General features: G+C 31.9%; 2 protein-coding genes and 1 pseudogene across 2 annotated transcripts; 1 reads left to right on the top strand and 2 right to left on the bottom strand.

Annotated features, from left to right (window-relative positions):
- Positions 1-410: 410 nt before the first annotated feature.
- On the bottom strand, positions 411-6,773 carry VTI1B (Vesicle transport v-SNARE family protein). The gene is made up of 6 exons (XM_020362871.3): positions 6,616-6,773; positions 6,386-6,493; positions 5,672-5,730; positions 5,380-5,568; positions 992-1,162; positions 411-734 (listed from the first exon to the last, which is right to left on the bottom strand). Exons 2-6 carry the CDS (start codon positions 6,480-6,482, stop codon positions 582-584), a joined length of 669 nt encoding a protein of 222 aa, XP_020218460.1. The 5' UTR covers positions 6,483-6,493; positions 6,616-6,773; the 3' UTR covers positions 411-581.
- Positions 6,774-11,515: 4,742 nt separating this feature from the next.
- Positions 11,516-12,810, bottom strand: LOC114915069 (uncharacterized). Its single transcript, XM_083067445.1, has 3 exons — positions 12,415-12,810; positions 12,069-12,300; positions 11,516-11,988 (listed from the first exon to the last, which is right to left on the bottom strand). Exons 1-3 carry the CDS (start codon positions 12,808-12,810, stop codon positions 11,516-11,518), a joined length of 1,101 nt encoding a protein of 366 aa, XP_082923571.1.
- A 1,852-nt stretch (positions 12,811-14,662) lies between these two features.
- LOC109802983 (senescence-specific cysteine protease SAG39 pseudogene) lies at positions 14,663-15,776 on the top strand (annotated as a pseudogene).
- Positions 15,777-21,052: the final 5,276 nt, after the last annotated feature.

Raw genomic sequence — 21,052 nt, 5'->3', positions numbered from 1 at the left:
TCTTTCGCGCACTGAACTGCGCTTCGTGATCATTTTGTACTCTACACTACCTACTTACTTACGCCACCCAACCATCTTTCTTCCTATCGCTATTCCTTTACGTACTTTCTACACACTTTCTTTTTATTAAGATATGAAATGATTGTATCATAATTTTGATAAAAATAAATCCTGATTATGCGTTCACTGATTTTTTTTTTTTTTTTTATAATTTACTTAATTAAATACTTTTATAAAAAGATTATCAAAATAAACTTTTCAGAGAAGATAATAGGAATTGCTTGTTCAGCAAAGTTTCTATGCTTTCTTTTCCCCTACGCACGAGTGTGAAAGCTCTTTAGCATATGTTGATTGAAAATTACTTGCATCAAGTAAACGCTCTTACAGATCAAAAGAAAAACACAAGGAAGAGCCAGCAAGGTATCATTGAAAATTACCAATCATAAACGTAACAATGGAGAAATAATTGCAGGGTTATGATACCAACACACATGTCATATGTTTCCTATATACAACCGAGTACATAAAAAGCATTAAACGTTGCTTCCATCCTGTTGAATGTTGTATCTTGCGTATAATAGTTAATGAGATAGCTTGTAGAAAAGAATAACAACTATGGCAAAAACAAGACCTCCAATCACAGATGCAACAATCCATTTGTTTCTAGTTATTCTCCTTGACATTGTAGTTAAAACCTTCTTACTCTTGTCGATGGCGTCATCAATCCCATGAAGCTGTAAGACAAACAAAATCAACCATCAACAAGCAACCATCACAACTTCAATATTTCACTTGTTATTTTGAAGGTTCGCAATCATATTTACCGAGGAAAAAGTATCATGATTGGTTTTAAATTTTAATACTTCTTACAGAATAAGATCATCTTAAGATTGTTTCCTAGTGAATGAAAAAATGACAAAAACTACCTGAAGTTAACATAATCAAAGAACCCCTTTAAAAAAAAAAACATAGCATTCACATATCAGCATACCCTTTTATGGGAGTTCAGTAGAGTCTCTCTCTGACTGTGCAAATCTTGGAGGATGGAGACACCGAGTTCTTCAGTCTCGAGCAAGGTTCTATGGCTTTCCCTAATTCTCTCACTTGACTGGTTTGTTCTCTCCACTGACATAGTTAATCTTTCTCTCTGATCAGCAGATGCCTGCAATATTGTACATATTTTCCCGCCAAACAATGGATTAACATTTAACAGCATCAGATCCACTGCACTCTTTGGCTTACAAGTGCAATCAATTTCAAAAACCTATACTAATTTCAAATTTTAAAAAACAAAATATTGGGATAAGATAAACCAAGCTGAGATATTCATATGCACACGTCTGCAACCTTATTTGCAAGAAACAATCAGTTTTATTCTGATCACAGGCATAATACTCTCATTGATCATACATATATGCCAAGCTTAATAATAATAATAATAATGCACAGGATGTAAAAACAATGGCAAATTGCAACCATTCTACAATAAATACTCCTGTAATAAAATAGCCTCTAATTATACTGGGCACAGTAATTGATCAAACCCACATTCGGTCAGAGTTATTTCTTCAAACATCAATCGTGTCCAGGAACTAGAAACATAAATTCTACTATAGAATTCAGGATTAAAAGAGGTTAAGGGCATCTCCAATAGAAACAACTCATTTGAGTTGCTTCATGTATTGAAAAATGAAAAAAGTGGTCCCTAGTGTGCCAAGTCAGTATTAAGCAACTCAAACACAAATTTACTTCAATGGTAAGAAACTTTAAGAAATTCAACTTTTAAAAAAAAAATTTCTAATCATTTATGAACCAATTTTAAATTTTTATTAAAAAGGATAATTACACTACAATGAAAGAAAATAAATTACGAGAAAAAATACATAATAAGTAGATATTAAAAATAAAATAAAGCAATAATAAATACATGGACATTATACGAAATTAATTTTCATCATTATTATTTCCGAGACATTTCCAAATATGTTCAATAAGATCTGCTTGAAATCTGGTAAGAAACGGTTGCTTGAGGAAGCAACTCTCTCTCTTTTTCAAGCAACTCATGTTGCCACGTTAGAGTCCTCCAATGGCAAGAAACCGGGGCTTGAGTTACTTCATGGGTCAAGCAACTCCCATTGGAGTTGCTCTAAAGATATCAACATTAAATACCCTGACATGATGTACTAAAAAAGAGGTAATATAACAATGAAAAAATAGTAGTAAATTAGTGATGTAAATGAGTGCATAATTATGGAAACATTTTGAAGAGTCTTAATGGTAGCTACTGTCATAAACCAACTATCCCAAAAGCTTAAGCTACTAGGTGAAAACACCTGAATGATGTTATACTACATTCCTACCATGTCCCCTCATGCAAGAGCCCTTTGGGCTTGAAATGTAGACAATGCACAGGTCCATCTATATCACGCTGTAATTATAAACATTCAATCAATCAAAAGTGTTGAAACTAAAGAATGATATGTTATTTCATGATTACTATACTTATATACAAAGCTGCGAGAATCAATCTCATAAATTTAGTAATTAGAATCCATCTACCTAAAGAAACTATGGAATGAGAGCAAAATTTGCCTAATTACTTTAATGGACAATATTTCCTTAATTATACCAAATACCTAATCAAACTACATAATTTGGGATTGAAGAGTGAAGAGGTTGTGACAAATATGATTGTGTTATAAAATGTGACAAATACCTAATCAAACTACATAAATTCTACTATAAAACTACCTAATCAAAATACTTTAATGCATATGATTGTGAATGTAAAGCTTAATTAAATATTTGATGTGTTATAAAAAAAATTTCTCTTTTATTTATGATATATTATATGCATATATATGAATTTTATGAATATTGTAGAATCTTACACTTTTGTGTTACGATTCCACCATTTACAATTCTGTTTCCCCTTCCTGGGGTCTGAATAAATTCTCAAGTTTGACCACCTTGGTCAGAATGATGACACAACAATGGGGGATCAGCAACAGAGACCAAAGATTATTTGAAACATGCCAGAAAAATGAATGGCGGATGAGATAGGAACCAAGAGAGAAACAAAAGTGTTAGGGCATGCCAAATATGTCAATGGTAGAACCGTAGAAGAAACAATGTAAAAGATGACCAGAATAAAGAACACACCAAGAACTACCAAAAGGAGGACAAGGTTGCCAAAGAAATTATCTAGAACACACCAGTAAAATGCATGAAGGAAAAGATGAAGAAAGAGATGGTTGGAATGAAGAACACAACTGGAAGAGGACTGAACTCGCAGTTGTACTAAGGAATAAGTGAATAACAAAATAGAAGGGAGTTAAAAAGCCGCAAGATGTTGGAGGAAAGAATGGAAGATGATTAATTTGCAAGAAGAATCACAAAATTAAAGTAGAAGTCGAATTTTAGGGAGCTTGGTGATGAAGTAGTGATGAGACAGGCCATAAAGCATAGTAGTTCTTTGATACCATGTTGAAATTAGAGATTAGAGAATGATGTTTATGTAATGATAACAGTACTATATATAAAAGGCTGAGAACCCAAGTCCATAAATTTATGTGTTTTGTAAAATTAGCTTAAAAGTTAGTTGAAGTTGAAGCTCATAAACTATAAGGGCAAGTTTGAATAAGTTTCTCCAGAAGCACTTCTGGGAGAATAAAATAAGAAGAAAAATCAAAATAAGTTTCCCCATAAGCTAAAACTAGCTTCTTTATGAGTTAAAATAAGATTCTAGACAAGCTAACAAGATAAAATTTTTACAAATTAACTTATGCATAAGCTAATTTTAGCTTATAAAAGCTTATTTTATCTTTTCTTCCTATTTTTCTCTCCTAGAAGTGATTCTGGAGAAGTTTATCAAAACAGATCCTAAGCTAGGAGCTGAAAAGCTAGAAACATATAAGCTAACTAATTGAATTAAAAGTATGTGATAAGATTAACTAATAAGCTAGCTAGCAAGTGTAAAATGACATAAAAGGACATATTTAGTTATTGAGGTAAAAAAGGATTTCAACTAAATTAATGAGGATAAAAATGAAAAAACAAAAAAAGTTAGTAGCTTATAAGTTAGCTTATTTTCATCAGCTATTTCAAGTAGCTTTTGAAAATAAGCTAGCTTATAAGCTATTAACTCTTCTTTTTCTTTTTTGTTTTTTCTTTTTTAGAAGCTACTAAAATAAGTTCGTATACCTACCGAACAAACTTATTTTGGTCAAACTAGCTTATAAGCTAATTAGACTAACTTATAAGCTCCTTCAATGTCTTGCCAAGCACACTCTTAGATATTAGAATCAAGGATAAGAATCAATCTACATATAGAAATAATGGACAAAATACTGGGATTTTTCTAATCACATCAATGGACAATATTTACCTAATTATACTAAATATTTCAACAATATTTCCCACAATATCTCCAAAAAAGATTGATTTGTGAAAAGCCTTAATAGTGGTTACTAACTTACTATCATGAACCATCTGAAAAGCTTAAGTTGCTATACTAGGTGAAGATACGTGAATGGTTTTATATTATATTTCTAACATGACCCCTTACACAAGAGCCATTTGGGCTGAAAGCAAAGACAATGCACAGGTCCACCTATCTCATGCTGAAATTAAACCTCTTTATCAAACTCAACACTTGGTCATAAAAGCTCTAGTACAATGTCATGGACCAATTATCCTAAAAGTTTAAGCTGTTAGAAGATACAATAAAGGTTATACTACCTCCGTCCCTAATTATAAGACTTTTTCAATTAAATTTAGTTAAGAGCATTAAATTTGTCAATAATTTAAACCACTTTTCCAAAATTATCCTTGACATTTCTTAAATTAACATTTTATCTTTCCACTTAATTATTTTCCACCTAATTAATTAATGTTTGGAAGAGACAGATATCTGTGTCTATTTATTTTCTCCAATCCAAATAAAAGAATCCTAATAAGAGAGAGAGAGAGTTTTATCCAATTAATTTCAAGCATTTATTATCTTTTGTCTAATTAAATAAGGATATTTTAGAGAAGATATAATTAATGCATCTAACAATTAGAAGAGGATCTTATAATAAGGGACAAACAAAAAAATGAAAAGGGTCTTACATATATAGGAACAGAGACAGTATATTTTTATCATATTTGTAATAGTTACTTCAATTAACAGGTCAAGATATATTCATTCATGTTCCAAAGAGAAGAAAAACATTTCATATTATCACAAACAAATAAAAAGAACTAGAAACAGAACTTTTTTCCTAATTTGGATCTCTCTAACCAAGAAAGTCACAAGCTCCTTTCTTTATTTTAATATTTTTAAGAAAAGGAAGGAATGATGTTATCAAGTAATATAATCCAGGGTTCAAAATATACCAAATGTGTATCTGCCATTCCAGTCTCCAACAATTCTTCACGGGCAGCCTCATCAGCACTAGGTGATGTTATCCTTTTAAATTCCTTTTTCAAATTGGTTAGATCGGATTTGTATTCCCTTAACTTTGCAAGAAGCATTGCTTTTACACTTGGCTGCAAACTTCTAGCCTCAAGGTCCATTTTCCGAATCTGAAGAGAGAAGAGTGATATATCATATAGAAAGTGAATAGAAGATAAAGCCTACAAAAGCAAAGCAAAGGCACTTAAGAAAACATTTCATATTTTACCATACCAGAACATCAGCGTCATCAAGTCCGGTTTTGATCTCAGAAAGCTTCTGCTGCTTCTGTTCTGAAAACAGTGTTAATTAAAAAAAGATTTAGTGTGAAAGTAAATGATGAGCCATCATACATCTTCATTTCACATGTGAACACTCAAGATAACAACCGACAGGCAGCAGAGCAAACTAAATCCTCCACCACCTCCAGATATTTTGTTTAAGATTCCACTTCTAACAAGTAAACACTATTAACAAAAGCAAACAAACCGATGTCACCAGGGACATTAAATTGGACAGCAGCAACCAGCAAACATGACTAGTCCCAACAATATAATTAACTCAACTGCTCAATAATATAGGATACTTCATCAAATCATATAGATCGAATCATTTAGAAGTAGCAAAAAATCATTGAATAACAGAAAAATAATAACTTTTACTTGTTTTGACCACACCTTGACACTCAAATAGTTTCTAGCACAACAAATTCTGGATAATAATCCGTATAGTCTTCTTGCTCAGAGCCAATTTAACACAAGTAAAAGAACAATTATGAGGAAGAGTGCAGCTATGAGATACTCCATTTCCCAATCAGAGTAAGAAAACACAAAGGGCAGTCCAAGACATCAAAACGCAACGCAGAAAAAGAGGTAAAAAAACAAGTAAGAGGGTGTGAGATCAAAAGGGGTGAATCAAACGACAACAAAGTTCGGATTTTGAAGGTACCTTGGTCGGAAACAAGAGACGTGGAACTGCATTTGCGGGAGAGATTAGCAGAGAGCTCACAGTACTGGCGCTCGTACCCTTCGAAGACCTCACTCATCTTGTCACACCCTTTTCCGAAAAGAGGAAGAAATTAAAAATTGAAAATTGAAAATTGAAAATTAAAAATTGGAAATTAGAAATAATAGAGAAACGCATCAATTGAAGGTGGTGGATGAATCGATTTTGCTTACCTTAGTTTGAGTGGAAGGGTGTGAGAGATCTGAACAAGGTTGAGATTTTGGGTACGGTGGTGTTGTTAACAGTGAAAAACGAGCGTGGAAAATTTATGAGGAGAAGGAAGAATAGTAGTATAGTTCTATTAACTATGAAGTTTCCTTTTGCACCTGAGAAACTGTAATTTAACTAACCGTAGAGAACAAGTGCCTGCGGTTCGGACCATTGGTCCGGTACGTTGTGAACATAGATGGTACAAGTCAACAGTCAATTTTTGTTTTTACCATAGCATTGGAGAGGTAAAATTAAAATGTAGTACTCCTTCCCATTTTTATTTTTTTTTATGTTTAAGGTTATGCATAAAAATTTTAAAAAAAATAATTAATATTTTTAATTTTTTAAAATATTTATTATTTATTTTTTTGTTATATCTTTTAGATAATTAGATCAAGGATAAAAATAAAAATGAAAATTAATAAATTATTAATTTTAGAAAAATAATAATAAAAAAAAGAAAAATAATGTCAAAATGATTATAAATAAAAATTAAAAGAGTACACCACGGATAATTAAGTTTCCATATCATAAGAATATATTGATTTTTTAACTTTATAAGAGACAATTAAGTTTTTGTTGGTTTGTTTTTAATTCATAGAAATAGAATATGGCATCTAGAAAGTTTATCATAACTCATATATCATGATTAACCAACTAAATTACATTTCTTTAATTTATTGTATGTTCGTGCGTTTACGAATGAAAGTATCATAATTTATTAAAGATGTTGAGTAAATTCCCGAGCTATATATATTTGGATTGATGGAGGAAAATGAAATAATAAATAAATAAATATAATGAAATAGAGTAAAATGAATTTAGCAAAAATAAAGTCTTTATTTTATTATTTGGATTTTGTAGTGGGGTGGAAGTTATTTAATGTTAGATTTGGTGAAATGAGATAAAATTACTTAAGTTTTTGGCATGTGTTTGAAAGAATAAATAATGAAAATTTATAACATTATCTTATGAGCGGAGAACACTATAGACTCGATATTAATTTATTTTTTTAAATAGTGTAGGTCCATGTCACATTTAAAATACTTCGTATTCTATATTTCTTCCTCTATCACTCAACTTTTATATGTAAATCCTTTACCTAATCGTTATGGGTTCAAACAAATGTTTTAAATCTAGATTAAATTTATGTTTTTTATCACATAAATTTGACATCTTTTTTACTATTAAAACATTACTTTGATGGATATATCTATTTAAAGAGATTTTTTAGTGTTAAAGAATGAAAATCTTCTAATTGGCATACCTATTTAAGAAGATCTCTTCATGCAAGAGGTGACATTCCTTTAAAAACATATCTACTCAAAAAAAAAATTTAGTATCAGCAGTGAAAATCCTCAAATAGATTTTTATTGCTGCTCAATTCAACAAGCAATGTCTTGGATTAAATTGAATGCTACTAGTTCGATTAAATAATAAGTGAATATTAGAGCTTAATCTAAAGATCTTCGGTATGATATTAACCCTCTAGCTAATAGTCATAGGAGTGTGATCTCCAATTTAACATTTTAATAATTAAAATTAAAATAAATAAATTAAAAAAATAAAATAAAATAAAATAAAACCTCTTTCACATATGAATTCCTTCAACTGTCCACCTCGCCCCCCCAGGCCTCTACGCCAAGCCCAATACATCTTTGTTGTTGTAGCCGTCCAACCCAAACTTAGATGCAAGCTCAATTTAATTACTACAAAGTGTTCGGTTTCAGTTATGGTTTGTTCACAAGAGATGATGTTCCTCCTAAGGCTATCATTTTCCCCTTTCACTTTTCTGATGTTTCTAGTTGATATAATAAAATGTTTTTCATTCTTAAGATACTGTAGTTTATATAAGAAACAAATCTTTTTTTTAAGGGTAGATTCTATCATGAACCATCACTTAAATGGTCCATTAGTGAGCCATTATTGACATACATTAGATATAATATTAAATGTCTTGTTTCACTAAAATTAGATAGGTGACATGTGTGATGCATGAAATATTTTATTTTTTTAATTCATTAAATTCTTAAGTATTAAAAGTTATAATTTTAAATATATCATGTAATATTAATGTATTATTATTTATACAAAATTAAAAATATTGAATTAAAACTACATTATTTATGTTCATTTTTTAATATCAGACTAATTCTCACAATGTTACTTAATAGTATAAGAGTGTTTATGTTAAACATCTATCTATCTATTTATAATATAAAACTCAAGCTACTTTGCATATTATAAATAGATAGATATATTTTCATAATTACAAACTCTATATCTTTATGGTCACAAAACCTAAATACTTGGAGCACCCGCTATAGCTGCATAGCATATCCATAACTCCTCTACCTGCAATGGTCATACTAACCTCCTCCATCCCCTATTCCCCAAAATTGTGACAATCATTTCTCTATCGCATTTATCGACCATTGTCACCTCCCCACCCCATAAACCTCCAATACTCACTAGTCATGGCTTCTCCATTGAAGCAAAATCGCAACATTCATACCCTTATTATTTACGTGGGATGACGTACCTTTGTCGCGTACGTGGGATGGCCGCTCCTCCATTGTCTCCACCTTCTCCCATCTCAACGGTCACTCCTCCATTGTCGAATATCATGAAATGTTTAAATACTAATTTTCATGGATTTTTCTTTCACTAAATACTTAATTTGATTTCACTCACATGATTTGAGATTTGATAACCCATTTAACAAAACATGTATGTTTCAAAAAAATTTCTTTCTTTATTTATTTTGTTCTCTTATCACATCATTCTTTTTTCTTAAAAGAGTTAAGGCATACCCAACCTACCTTTACATGAAAATATGACATAGCTACAAATATATAAATATATTCAAGAAATTGATAGAGTTGATATACAAATATGAGGTGTTTTTTTTTTTCTCACTATATTCTTAGATTGTTTCCTGTAAGATATTTTGACAAGCGAAACAATATTCTTATATTGTGAAATCAATGGTATGATGTTTTGTTTTGATTAAAAGTAAGTTTGATTGCTAATAATATATTTTATTATAATTTTTTGTTCTCTAATTTTTTTCTTTTGTTTTACAGGTTAATTAATTTAGAAAAGATTATCAAATTTCACACACAAAATATGTAATAGAGTTTGAATTAAATAATTTTAATGAATGTGTAGAAGAATATTATCTTACCAATCTTCTTCTCCTAATTTGTCACAAACATATGTAGATATCTTACATATAATTATTATGCATTAATTATTTCATTTTAAAAAATAATAATAATTTAATATAATTGTAATCTCTTTAAAATATTATATATACATTTTTTTACCCGTGCAACTCATGTGTCAACACTTTAAAAATGGGATTGAGCTTAAATCCAATAGGTGGATTGAGTTCTGCCAAAAATGGGAAACTGATTAATTAGGCAAATACCATGCAAAAATTCATGGAATTGATTTTGTTGTAATCTTCATTCAGTTCCAAATGCACAATCACTTACTAAACCAGCCTTGAATCCTGCAATTCATTCAGCTCATTTTTCCTTTGTAAGTGGAGATTGGTGGCTCTGATAATATAAGCCATGAAAACAAAAAAAGGCTTCCCATATATCAAATAATTCACTTTGGTAAATTAAGGAAAGGAGTTAGACTATCACATTTAATTCAAGCAAAAATAAAATGGATCATTATTAGAAACTTATAATTTAAGGTAGCTATATCAAAATTTATGTTGTACAACATTTTTCTTGAAATCTTGACAATTGGCTATGGATCATAATAGTTTATGACTCATGACAATCCAAGACTAAATATGGTTATATTATCACTTTTAACAATGTTCTCGAGTAACAGTGAGTTTACCTTGGAAAGATAATGGGAAAAAGAAAATCATATCATCACTATAAGATACAAAAAATAGTATTTATAATTGACTATAAATTTATAATAATATTTGTACTTTACTGTATTATTCAAATCTTACCTTAAATGGATTAGTATTTCTTTGATGGAATTGTGGTTGAAAAGAAATTTCTACGCTTTGATGGATTAGCTTAATGACAATGAATGATGCGTGGCTAATCACTTGTTAAAAGCTTGCGCTTCCTAGATGAAGAATTTCCGCTGGACATCATGTTTAGGTTTAATTGTTCAAGATCCTCCTTAAAAACACAACAATACCCACAATTTTTCACCTCAAAACGCAAATCTTTAGGCTGATTAAATATGGCAATTGTGAATCCCATTTTATCAAGATCACTCATTTCGTCTTCATATAGACTTAGATGATGAATGTCTTTCCCGAGAAAGAAATAATATGAACAAGTGATCTATTTCACTCATGATTAGATCATTGTTTAAAGCTATATATTGGAACTACCCAATATGTTTTCAGCAAAACCTAATTATTTTGAAAACTATGTGCATGTTTGGATTTGCGTTTGTAAAATTGATTTGCGATTAACGTGATTTTGTATAATTGATTTTAAGTAAACGTGATTTTAAACTAACGTGATTTTTGTTTGAATACATTTATTAGAAAATTGATTTTCATATTAAATGATGTTTGGAAAATAGTTATCAAAATTGATTTTAAGTGTATAATTACCAAAATAGACCTTAGTTAATTGTTGATTTTTTTTTGTAGTGTAATGTATTATTTTTTAGTTGTATATTGACATGTATATTATTAATTTTATAACATGTTAAAAATAACAATTAATATATTACCTTATTATATAAATGGATGTATATAAAAACAAGTAAAAATAAAGTGAATTAACAATATATAAAGTAGCAACACTAACATAGGAAAAAAGGAAAATACTTTTTAATGCAATAAAACATTAACCTACAACATCAATACTAATGTTTGTTCTTCAATTGTACAATTTCATCTCGTATTGAATCTCGAACTTGATCCATTTTGGATGAAGAAATAACATTTAGAACTTGATTTTTCTCTAAGTTAACTGTACCATGATAATTATCATCTGATTCAAAGGTTATGTTCTCATCTTTATAACGGCTAAAATCAATATCACTTTCTGCATTCCTTCTAATAAAATTGTGTATAGCCATTGTTGCACATACAATTTGCACTTGGGTTTCCAATTTATACTTAGGCATGTGTCGCAAGATTGCAAATCTATTCTTCCATACCCCAAAGGTTCTCTCAATTGTACACCTTAAACTTGAGTGGTAATAATTGAAAATTTCATTATTATTTTCAAACCCATTCTGACGTCTAAAATCCGGTAGATGATAACGTTCGCATCTATAGGGACCAAGATATCCCACTGGTGTTGGATAACCAGCATCTACCAAATAATATTTACCTATTAAAAAAGTAAAAAAAAATGTTAATATAATTTAATTGAAATTGGAATTCAATTGTATTGATATAAATAAATAATACCTTGAGGAGGATGTGGAAAATTCAAGTTGGCAGTTGTGAGAGCATGATCGAAGATTCGAGCATCATGCGCAGTACCTTCCCATCCAGCTAGTACAAAAGTAAAACACATGTTCCAATCACAAACTGCCATTATATTTTGTGTTGGAGTACCCTTTCTCCCAATAAATCTTGCTTGGTCACTAGGAGTAACCACACATGGAACATGAGTTCCATCAATTGCCCCTATTGCATTCTTAAAAAATGGTCAGTATCTTGTATCATTTTCTATTTTGGCTTGACTATCATGAAATAGAGGATCTTGTGGCCTAATATATTCTACACATAACTTAAGGCAAGCATTTAATACCTTATGGATATGTCTACTAATAGTCTCTCCAGAGTGTTGAAACCTCTCTTGAAGCATCCTATTTCCTACCCCATGTCCAACCATGTTTAAAAAAATTGCAACCATTTCTTCAACTCGCATGCGCTTAGAGGCCCTTAAACCATGGTCAACTAACTTAGAGCAAAGATTGTAAAAAATATGTTTTTTCATACGAAACATCTCATAACAACGAATAGGATGACCTTGCAATATTTCGTGCACCCATGCATGACCTGTTTGTTCACTTGTTCTACGTGGCTCTTTACATATATGCTTTATTGCATATTCACCAATAAGCACACCCACATATGATGCTTCTTCCATAAATTCATCATCTTCATCATTGTTTGATTCCAATTGTAGAAATTGCTCATTCATTTTTACCTACACACAAAAATATAAAATAACTACTATGATGAATGCTCACATATAAAATCAAGATTCAATGGGGAAAAAAAGTGTATCATAACACAAACAGAGGAATGAAGCATGCATTTCAGAACCCATACTTGTTCCAAGCATGCTATGATAAAACATTCAGTTGCTTTAAGATCCCAGCAAACTTTTTCTTTCTCAGAACCCATACTTCTACATTAAAAGGTTTAACAAAATATAACTTAGCAAATAGTAGCTAAAATTAATACTTAAATGCAACTTAAAATTTATACCAGCCACACCAACAGATTCATAGTAACATTTGCAGTAAACCCGATAGAACACATCAATACAAGTCTGATATACTTGATCAATGCTCCCAGGTCCAATCAATACAAGTGCTACACCAGATGCATCCAGTATATCCTGTCGATAGAACACATCCATGTTAGGGAGGCAATAGACTTTTAGTGAAATAGAAACATTTACCATGAAATAAGAAAGATGATATAGGATTCCTCCTGCGAAAACTTCAAGCTGAAAGCTTGTAAGAACATAGTAATTTAAAGTCTGTTTGAATACAAGTTTATAAGTATTTTTGAGAACAGGAGACAAGAAAAATGACAACGGCAGAAAACTTTACCTTCTTGGATGCAAGATAATTTGCCCTTTTACAGCACAACACGCACCTGTAAATGTACAGAGAAACAAAAAAAAAAGGAGCACAAGTGATTGTTAAACAAACTCAAACAATAACTAGCACATGATACATCTATGATTTTACTAAAGGGTAAGTTAATTTGTGCAGTAAATATGATAAAATCGCAATCACCCAAACTGACGTGCAAATGCTACAACGGCTTTCCTATCTTTCCACAAGTCTGAAATTGGAATCCCGTAAGAGTATGAACAGATTCATAGAGCATGAACGCACAATCCATCAAAATGCAACTTAAATAAAAGTTACAACTTGGAGAGGTTGTTGGTTAGCATTGAAGTACAAAATAAATGCCCAATAAACTTTCTGGTTCACAGGTGCAACATGTACACATGCAAGGAGGAAAAAATCCTAAATCGGTGAAAATAAAATTGATGAGAAGAATCAGAACATTACACAAGGAGGAAAGAACCCTAAATCAATGAAAATAAAATTGATGACAAGAATCAGAACATTTATGAATTAGGTGAGGAGAAAGGGAATATTGAAGTTTCATGAGGACAAATGAGGAAAATCAAATATCCACTTACCAAAATCAATTTCCTGAAAACGTAGAAGCAATCTTCATCGCGCTTCAGCCAAAATTGATTTGCGTTGATGGAATCGTGTGAAGAAAAAACATCCAAACATGCTTTCACGGAGACAAATTGCGTTTGCAGAACGAAATACACGCGTTGCGGCAACGCGCATCCAAACACGCACTATATCCATTACTTGTAGAATCATCAAGTTTCCATCTATCATTCAAATTAGCAGAATCATCATGATGTGCCACTAACATAGCACAACAGACAATAACTATCCAATTTGGGTCTTCCACAATAGGAGATAGGTCCATGCTTATTGAACTACCCACATTTTGTTTACTGAACCACCTTGGAATTTGTGTCCTAGGAATGATAATCTCAATCTTACCTAAGGAAAGAGAGGATTGCAATAAAGCCTGATACAAACAATATCTGTTACTATTTATAATTAGTGTAGACATAAAAAAAAAGTAAGATAAAGAAAGGAAGGATGGAGTCTTTACCTTAAAGATTTGTGCCACCACAACACATCTTTCTCACACTTCATTAACCAACCTGAAGCAGTTCTTCCCATAATTGTCACACAACACTACCAGCCACCATGGTATGATCCAAAAATCATTTGTATCATATTTCATTGGCAATGCTTTTGTGCACGGCATTCTAGGCTCTTCAAGTCTCATCTCGCACTCTCCAAGATGCCTCCATGTATGAGAGACATGAGCAATGGATGCTTCGTTATGGCAAAGTGTATAAGGACCCTCAAGAAAGGGAAAAACGTTTCAGGATATTCAAGGACAACGTGAATTACATTGAAGCCTTCAACAATGCTAATAATAAACCTTACAAGCTAGGCATTAATCAGTTTTCAGACCTCACCAATGAGGAGTTCATAGCATCAAGAAATAGATTCAAGGGGCACATGTGTTCCTCAATCACAAGGACTACAACTTTTAAGTATGAAAATGTGACTGCAGTACCATCCTCTATAGATTGGAGACAAGAAGGAGCAGTGACACCCATCAAGGACCAAGGCCAATGTGGTTAGTTCTTGATGACTTTTAAAAAGTGAAATTGAATTGAATAACTATTATCTAACTATTAATTTGTCTTGCAGGATGTTGCTGGGCATTTTCTACTGCTGCAACAACGGAAGGAATTCATAAACTGAGTAGTGGAAAATTGATCTCTTTGTCAGAACAAGAACTTGTTGATTGTGACACAAAGGGTGTGGACCAAGGTTGTGAAGGTGGTCTTATGGACGATGCATTCAAATTCATCATCCAAAACCATGGGCTCAACACAGAAGCCAGCTACCCCTATAAGGGTGTTGATGGAAAGTGCAATGCAAATGAAGTAGGCAACCATGCTGCTACCATTACTGGGTATGAGGATGTTCCTGCCAACAATGAGAAGGCACTGCAAAAAGCTGTGGCTAATCAACCAGTTTCCGTAGCCATTGATGCCAGTGGCTTTGACTTTCAGCATTACAAAAGTGGTGTCTTCACAGGCTCATGTGGAACTGAGTTGGATCACGGTGTCACTGCTGTGGGATATGGTGTTAGCAATGATGGGACTGAGTATTGGTTGGTTAAGAACTCATGGGGAACTGAGTGGGGTGAAGAAGGGTACATTAGGATGCAAAGGAACGTGAGTGCTGCTGAAGGACTTTGTGGTATAGCTATGCAAGCATCTTACCCGACCGCATAATTATCAAATTTTTGGACTATATAGAATTTACAGTTCTACATATATTTTTTAAGTTTTAAGCTTTGATTCTTGTTACTGGGTCTGTATATCACTGTATCCCCTGCATGAACTATTGTACTTATCAATCAAATACTATGAAATGAAGAACGATTAACTTAATGGTTATTATGAATTATTTCATTTTGATAAAGTATTAGAACCATACCATAAAGGAGAGAAAAGGAGTATTAAGGCAAAGATCATACGAGAGAAAAATGAATTGTCTCTGAAAGAATATTGTTGATCACTACAATATTAAGATAGACTTGGAACATGCAGCTTCAATGTCAAGCAGTAGTGTTAATTGAAACTAGACATGGATCTATGCATTACGCGATTTATCGAAACTCATAATTTTTATCTTATATTTTAATATATATTTATATAAAAATTTAGTAATATTGTAATTATTATTCTTTTATATTTCAATTCTTTAGTCTATTAATTATTTAATTTAAATTACTTCTAAATGAATAATATTAATTGATATTAAACTATTTTTATTTGTTGGTGGATTTTTGTTGATTCTAAAAGCATTTGTTGTATGCTTTTGCCCTTAACCTTATTTTTCTTTATTGTCATAATCAGATATTAGAAAATACATGGTGAAATATAAATGATTAACATGATCATAGATTGTCATGTTAAGACAAATCTATAATCAACCTTTTAACAAAGTTTTGAACAAATCGAACTAATCTCAAAGTATTGTAAAGAAAGATTAATGAATAAGTCATTGATTTTACTAAAAGTAGTTATAAAGAAGAAAAAAAAATATTATTTGAATGTTTGATTGTTTATTAGTATCATTTGTTAGAACTATTATAATTAAAATTTCTATTTTAATTAAAAATTATGCATATAAATTTCTATTTATAATATAAAAGTTAAACTACTTTGTATTACGATGACACATTAACTTAAAATATCTGTAACATACGGCTATGTCAACAAAATTGTTTGTGTCATTTTGAATTACCTCCACATAATAATTATAAATCTCTCTCTTTTTACCTACTATGTCATTAATTTTAATAAATAATAATTGAATATTATTTATTATTTTCTATAACTGACATTTATTATTTTAACAATGAACATTCTATTTCAATTAATCTACATAATAACATTCAATTTACTTTCATATTTTGCAAAGTTAAACATTGTCTCCGCTGAGGCAAAGAAAATAATATTGTACATCTATCACAATTTGAATTTCAATTGATTATAACACCTATTCTATATAAAATGTTATTTTCATCAATTGAACTATTGGAACGTAATTATATTTTAATAAAATTGAACAATAATAAATTGATAATTAAACTATTCTTATTTTCATAAATTTTAATATATATATATATATATATATATATATATATATATATATATATATATATCATGTTAATTTAGAATAAACTAGATTCAAGGTAATGAGAACGAATAAGTAATTTAATTTTTAAATTATTTAGTTTGTTATGAAGAGCCATGTGATGCATTAAATTAGTAAATACAAATATATACTAGTTAATTAGTAATTTAACATGCACAACTGAAAATAAAAATTTCAAGTAGATTATACTTAAAAATTATTTTTATTTTATATTAAATAATTTATTATTTATTAATATCTTCCATTTAGAAATAATTTTAATTAATTAATTAATTAATAATTTTAAAAATTAAAATATAGAGGTAGATTTTGTACTATAATATTATTCTCCATTATTTGGTCTTCTAATATTTATTTTGTTGAATATATGAATTTGGAAGTCCCTATCTTTTAATATTAAAATTAGGAAAAAAATTTATATCCTTTAAAACTTATCTTAAAGAATCTTAATATTATTATTCATTAATTATTTTTTTAATGTAGAAGTGTGAACACAAATTTGTAATACAATCAATAAAAAATAATATGTGACAATTTTCATATATTTATTTCATATCTTTATGTTCCAAAATTATAGTTATTATATTACAAAATTTTAATTTATATTAAAATATTATATAAAAAAATAGAAAATTTTAATAAATGGCGTAATGTGCGGATCCATGTCTAGTTGACTATAAAGAGTGAAATATTCTCAACCAATTATGTCCATTTCCTTACATTGTGACTTAAATACCTTAAAAATGTAACAACGTTACATGTTGTGAATGATGATCATTATATATATATATAAACAGGTAACTATGCTTTCCATCGATAAATGTAAAACATTATTAATGTTAACATCAATGTATACAAAACATATATAATAGAAGCTTAATTATAAAAGTATTTGAAGATGACCAAAGTAAGCAATTGAGAATGATATGGACAAGAGACACTCAAAATGACCCTTAATAGCAATATCTTTTAAATAAATATAAGGATCACATAAGAGAAAATTTAATAAAAATATTGTAATAGTCTCACATATTTAAAATACTTTAAACAATACTTTACCAAGAAAAAAACATACTTTAAACAATACAAATTGTACCTGTCTGAGGGCACACTCGTAGTCTTCTGGGGTGTAGGGGAGCCGAACAGGAGCTTCAAGTGGATTCTTCAGAGGGGAGAGGTACCCGCAAAAGGTACTCCGACGCTCAAGTCAGGACATGCACGATTTTCTAAGGTAATAAATGAACAGTGACATACCTTGTTACGTGTGACCTATTTATAATACCTGACATGGGCCTGAGCATGGTGGGCCTTCTCTGACATTTACCAAATTAGGTAATACGATGTTAATCGGATGATTATGTCTTAATCATGTGCTTATCCTTGTTAATCATAATCGTCGTTCTAATTATTCGATGCTGACTTTTGGACGAACCGAGACAAAACGGCCGAAACGTCCTCTCTCGGCTTCTGGTCGAGCCAATAGGGGAAGAGCACAGTTCTTAGTCCCCTGTCGAGCCGAAGTGGTATTCGAGCAGTGTCATCTGATAGTACATGACGTGGCCGATCCACGTGGTCGAGCCGAAATGATGTCTGAGTTGCGTCAATATCTGATAGGACATGATGTGCCGGTCCACGTGGCTGATCCATGTGGCCGATAGGGTCCTTCCGGTACACAAGCCCCCCAACCTTGAGGAGTGCAAGGACGTAAAGGGTAAAAGCGACTTTACAGTTGTGACGGTTGAGGTGGAGTGGGGAATTGTAACCGTCGGGCATTAATCGTGGGGCATTAACTCATTTCAAACATGATTCACACACTTAACAAATAACACAAACAATACATAACACAAACAACATATAACACAAAACATATTTACATATAAACAAACAAGTCACAAATAGCTATAAATACTTAATTTGCCATTCTAATCCCCGGCAACGGCGCCAAAAACTTGTTGAGATTTCCGTTGAAGTACTTTTTATTATAATTATAGATTAGGTTACTTCCCTCAACGGACTCAAACACGGCAAGTGTACCGGCCGTACAAGTAGTAAAAATATCGTATCCACAGGGATTAGAAGGTAAACTAAGCATTCATTGGCTACTTGTGACTTGAGAACAATCCCAATAAATATGAATATGAATTTAAGAACAAAACTACTGGAATTGTTAAAACACAAATGAATGAATTAGAAATGAAATGGGGTGAGAAATGGTAAAATGGACACTTGAAGTTGTGGGGGTTTGATTTCACCAAACAAACACTAGTGAATCCTATGTCTCTTGTTACAACCATTGTTCAGTCAACCATAAATTTACTCAGACCTAATTCCTTAGAGAAAGAGCCTAGGTGCAAAATATTGAATATCAGTCCCTTGAGTACTCAATACCTCCACCCGCATTACCGGTTAGGGTTTTAAGACTACTAATGGGTCAAGCCCTATCCCTAGGTACAATTCCCACTAGGCATATGTTCATAACTAGTTTCAAGGATATTTCCCAATACTCAATGAAACCTTAAATCATGCAAAGGGTGATCAAGCCAAAGCAAGCATTAAGCATAGAATCATACACAACAAGGAATGAAACAAAACATATATATCATTAAACACAAAGGGATTACAATAGAGTCTGTTGGTTACATCAAAACCCCAATACAATGGATAGAACCTCTCAAAACAAAGAGGGGAAAACTAAAATAGAGATGGAAGAGGAAAGGAAGAACCGAAGGAATGATCCACCGTGGGAGGCTTCCGAAGCCTGAGAATCCCTCCTGCAGCGCTCCTGGAGGCGCCCCTGGGCGAATGAGGGAGAAAACCCTCGACATTTTCCTTTTATGCAGCCCGAGGAGACAAATTAGGGTTATTGCGCCCGGCGCGTTACACTTCGCGCCCGGCGCGGGCTTCCCCTGATGCTCAATGTGCTCTCGGCCTTGAATTGAGCCCGGCGCAATTATAAATTGCGCCCGGCGCGAGGTTCCCAAAGGCTGAGAGTACTCTATTTTATGCCCGCCCGGCGAGATTAATACGGCGCCTGGCGCGGTTGCCTGCTCTGCTCCTTAATTCTTTTGTTTTCCACTCCTTTAACCCTTTTTTTCCTCAATTCTCTACTTGAATACCTGCATATACAAAAGAAACCAAAATGAGAACAATTATATGCAATGATACAAAGAATGGAAGAATTTGATCATTAAATCTTGTATAAGTCTCATCCAAAAAGAGGTAAAAATGAGACTTAACAATGACTACTTGTTTCGGGATTTGGGCGTAACCCTCCCGTTTGATAAGTTCTTTATGGGGGTGCTCCGGTTGCTTAATGTTGCGCCGACACAGTTACATCCAAATAGCTGGGCCGCGATGCAAGGGTTTCGGCAGTTATGCTTGACGTTGGGTATTGAGCCGACTCCCCATCTGTTTTTGTATTTCTACTCTTATCGGCCTACAAAGAAGGCCAAGTGGTTATCACTGGTTCGGACATAACATTGCTTGCTTCAGCCATTTACCACCTCCTACAAGGGATTTAAAGTAGGGTTTTTCAAGGTGATGATTCGGCCCGAAAACGGCAACAAATACTTTTTTGATGAAGCAGGAGAGGCATTTTTTCCTTTGTATTGGACTCGGGCGCCGAGAAAATATGATGTGGTGTTGAAGTCCAAGATGTCTGCTGAGGAGAGAGCTGACTTGGAAGTGTTGGAGAAGTTGTCGCGGCCGTTGCCGTGCCGAGATCTCGTTCGCCTTATGAAATCAGCCCAACCTGTTGATGATTTAATTGGTATAGTGTTTGTCCTTTACCTGAATTCTTGTGTTGCCATTGATTTTGACTAGTGTTTGTGCAGGTATTATGGCGAACTGCAAAGACGA

Source organism: Cajanus cajan, chromosome 11, assembly GCF_000230855.2.
Source record: "Cajanus cajan strain Asha chromosome 11, NIPB_CcT2T_4, whole genome shotgun sequence".
Classification (NCBI taxonomy): Eukaryota; Viridiplantae; Streptophyta; class Magnoliopsida; order Fabales; family Fabaceae; genus Cajanus; species Cajanus cajan.
The sequence above is the reverse complement of the archived record's forward strand: the minus strand, read 5'-3'. Positions and strand labels throughout refer to the sequence as shown.

Bases quoted from the DNA above. Each gene is read 5' to 3' on its own strand.
- LOC114915069 (XM_083067445.1), bottom strand. From the start codon at position 12,810: ATGAATGAGCAATTTCTACAATTGGAATCAAACAATGATGAAGATGAT. The intron at 12,301-12,414 runs GTATTAAATGCT...CCATTTTTTAAG, and splicing joins TTAGTAGACATATCCATAAG to AATGCAATAGGGGCAATTGA. The intron at 11,989-12,068 runs GTATTATTTATT...CTTTTTTAATAG, and splicing joins TTTTCCACATCCTCCTCAAG to GTAAATATTATTTGGTAGAT.
- VTI1B (XM_020362871.3), bottom strand. From the start codon at position 6,482: ATGAGTGAGGTCTTCGAAGGGTACGAGCGCCAGTACTGTGAGCTCTCT. The intron at 5,569-5,671 runs GTATGGTAAAAT...TTCTCTCTTCAG, and splicing joins TTGATGACGCTGATGTTCTG to ATTCGGAAAATGGACCTTGA. The intron at 1,163-5,379 runs GTATATTTTGAA...ACAATATTGCAG, and splicing joins GAATGGCAGATACACATTTG to GCATCTGCTGATCAGAGAGA.